Consider the following 3,493-nt stretch of genomic DNA (forward strand, 5'->3'; position numbering starts at 1 on the left):
TAGGGTCAAAACAAGACAACCACTCTCATTAGCTATCAAGCATTAGATGTACAAACCAGAAAATCATGTTTCCTCACCTCTTTTATTAAATAACTATAATCACATATCGTTCCAGAAACATTAATTACCTGGAAATGACAACTCGCCTAATTTTCAAGAGAGGGAATGAACTACTCCTATATATGATGACCACATTAAGCAAAGCTGCAGTACTTGACATTATTCAATGCTTCTGATTTCTGATCATGTCATCACATTCGTATGGCTATACATCAATGTTGATCACATCAATCACCTTCCGTTGCAGCGAATGAAGATTGATGCATTTCTCATCACAGCCCTGCAGTAGGATGATTAATTAAAGGCGGTTCAATATGCTCAAACAACAAATGGAAATCCACAAAAAAAAGAAAAAAAAAAAATCTCACTATCTATGTACTCCCTCCACATCAATATATATTCCGTAGTTTGACTCCATACATAGTTTTACAAAAGAGACTTTTGAAACTTATAACACTTGTTTGGTCATAAAATTTGGGTATATTTTATCCAAAAAAAAAATTAAAAACAATGTTTGTTCATAGAACATTTTTTAAAAAAAAATTCAAGCTCCCAAAAGCTGGTTTAGGACAGTTTTAGGGTGAAACGTTTTCTTCCACTCACAAAACTCCAAATTTTGTTCAAATAAAATGCATGTCCAAACACAACTTCAACTTTCAAAAATTAATTTTCAACACAAGTTCAAAAACTCTTTTTTCAAGTTTTAACTAAATATGTCCAAACGCTAGCATAGTCTTAAAAGCTTAAAGAGTAAAAGTTTATATGTAACTCTCGATTTGAGTGGCTATAAAAGCTTTTCATTAAGCTTAAAATAAATAAAATAAAAAGCTAAAACTTAAATTATTTTCAAATTGTGTTATTCTTTTGAAACGGACTAATAAGAAAATTGTATCATATAAATTAAAACGGAGATGTTTCATCTAGACACAAAGCTTAAGAAGGAAAGAAAATTTTTTGACACATACTACAAATAAACGTTAGAACTTTTTGTTTCAAATATGTTATGATATTAATATGGCCACACATGAATGTCAGTATGGGAAAAAGTTAAAAGTTAGAGAGTTTGCTAACATAAAAAGTTAACACATTTTTTTTAAAGCAAATTAATAAGAAAAGAATATCATATAGGAGTATAAAATAAAACAGATGAAGTATTGGAAGTGTAGAACATTCCACGAATAAAACGCTATTAATCTTTAAGTCATCATCGGAAGATTTCAATATACAGTATATCTACTGTACCTCGGATTGAATTCTATGGAGTGAGTTTTGATTAACTTTGGCAGAAACGCAGCTAACAACATCAAGCCCTTCTTTCAGAAGCTCTTGTAGAATTCTCGAGAGGGGTAAACTTTCCCCTCTATTATTATTACCATTGATTAAAATCTCTACACCACCATGGCATGGACTCACTGTGTCACAATCTGGGGATGCAATAATAGAACTAACATCTGAGCTATCTTCTTCCACCCTGCCACGTGGACTTGACTTGGGAACCATTTTCAGCTTTTCTCTCTTTCTTTCTAACTTATTCATATTTGCCTGCAGTTGTTTGATATAATTCACTGCCTCATGCATATGATCCGATACTGATCGTTTGCCCTAATTAAAAAGAAGAACCCTTGTTTAATTTCAATTAACCATATCCAATCCTTTCAAAAATAAATATCTACTAATGTGATAAACACCTTTCCTTTTTATTATTTTCCTAGAATTTTTTCCATGGGAGGAAAAAATCATTACTTGCCATATATATTCAGATTAAATTTAGGGAAGAAAAGGTTAAGGAAATTAAGATGGATATATAATAAGGTGGAACTTATTTTGTACCCATTGAACTAAGTATATATGTGCAACTATATAGTATAATAAGATTGGATTTATTTTGAACCAACAGATTCAAAAATTCGGGACGTGAAAGGGAAGGATAAGAAATTAATTGACTAAGAATATACCTTGACACACTGAAGAGGAAGGAGAGATCGGAGAGAAGAGTAAAGGTTAGTCATTTCTTGCCTTCTCTGACGCTCCATATCTCTATGCATAACTTTTTTAAGCTTGAACTCATCAGTGATTGAATCTTTTTTATCTGAGTTACTTCTACTACCTAATACCCTTCTTGGTAGCTTCTTTTTCTTTGGATTTTTAACATTTTGGGGATGACTTGTCTCCAGAGAAGCATAATCCAAAATCAAATCTTGGGAGATGTTGCCTTGTTGGCTAGGATTTGACAGAATCTGAAATACCAACTCATTATCATCACTTTGTTGTAAAGGAAACATCACAAAAAATAATTTCCAAACAATTCAACAGCTAGCTAGCTAGCTACTTCTGAGGAATCTCTCTCTAATACTTAGTAAGGGATCGAGATGGCAATAATTAAAAGCTGGAAGATACGGTTGTTAGGATTTCTTGATATCTTCAATGGGTCTCTGGAATGCCATTAGTCCCTGCAATATTATCTTCATAAACAATATGTGGTATAGGACTGACCTAACTGGCCCCCAATAATTTTAATCTTTTGGTATTATTCGGTCTCAATTTATATGATAATTTAACTAATTATTTAAAATATATTTTTTATCATATTAACATGAAAAGAATTATAATTTACAAAGCCTTTTGTATAGTTTTTAAATATTTAAATTGTAATTTTAAAAATTAAATTGATCTTATTCAATTAAGCTTTAAAAATTAGTTAAACTCTAGAAGAAAAAAAAATGTAACCTACATTGAGACGGAGGGACTATTTTTTTCTCCCTTGTAAACCGATTCCGACAGTTCATATTTATAATTGTAACCCACTATATAGTCGTATCCCCAGGTACTGTCTTTGAAAGTTGACAAAATCTTTAGCTACCAAAAGCTTATCAGCAAGTTTAATTAGGGGGCCACGACCCCTAATAGCAATTCCCCCTCCCCTACCCCCCCCCCCCACCCCCGCCCCAAAAATGCCTCACGGTTGCCCATTTACACTAGTACTAGTATTAAATGCTTATTGCATTATGTACCTGAACAAACAATTTAGTCCACTTAAAGCTATGGCTGTCCAACGGGACGGGACGTCCCGTCCCGTCTCGGTCCCGTCCCGCGTCCCGTCCCGTCCCATCCTGTCCCACTTAATTTTAAACGGGATGGTCCCATGTTAAACGGGACACGGGATGGGACGGGATGGCCATTTCGTCCCGTTTATCCCGTCCCATTTCGTCCCGTTTCGTCCCGTCCCGTCCCGCCCGTCCCGTCTGTCCCGTCCCTCCCATCCCGTCTGTCCCGTCCCGTCCCGTCTGTCCCGTCCCGTCCCGTCCCGCCCGTCCCGTCCCGTCCCGTCCCGCGTCCCTTTTTTTTTAAATTATAGCCGTTGGACAACGGCTATAATTGCAAAAATAGTCGTTCCCAACGGCCAAAAAGGCCATATTTGGCCCCCACTCCCACC

General features: G+C 35.5%; 1 protein-coding gene across 1 annotated transcript; it reads right to left on the reverse strand.

The window, feature by feature from the left end:
* Positions 1-2,571, reverse strand: LOC107802822 (transcription factor bHLH118). Its single transcript, XM_016626404.2, has 3 exons — positions 2,016-2,571; positions 1,303-1,662; positions 1-340 (listed from the first exon to the last, which is right to left on the reverse strand). Exons 1-3 carry the CDS (start codon positions 2,340-2,342, stop codon positions 266-268), a joined length of 762 nt encoding a protein of 253 aa, XP_016481890.1. The 5' UTR covers positions 2,343-2,571; the 3' UTR covers positions 1-265.
* Between the last annotated feature and the right edge of the window lie 922 nt (positions 2,572-3,493).

The sequence above is a fragment of the Nicotiana tabacum genome, chromosome 13 (assembly GCF_000715075.1).
Source record: "Nicotiana tabacum cultivar K326 chromosome 13, ASM71507v2, whole genome shotgun sequence".
NCBI lineage: Eukaryota > Viridiplantae > Streptophyta > Magnoliopsida > Solanales > Solanaceae > Nicotiana > Nicotiana tabacum.

Bases quoted from the DNA above. Each gene is read 5' to 3' on its own strand.
- LOC107802822 (XM_016626404.2), bottom strand. From the start codon at position 2,342: ATGTTTCCTTTACAACAAAGTGATGATAATGAGTTGGTATTTCAGATT. The intron at 1,663-2,015 runs GTATATTCTTAG...CTTTTTAATTAG, and splicing joins TTCCTCTTCAGTGTGTCAAG to GGCAAACGATCAGTATCGGA. The intron at 341-1,302 runs GTACAGTAGATA...ATCCTACTGCAG, and splicing joins TCCATAGAATTCAATCCGAG to GGCTGTGATGAGAAATGCAT.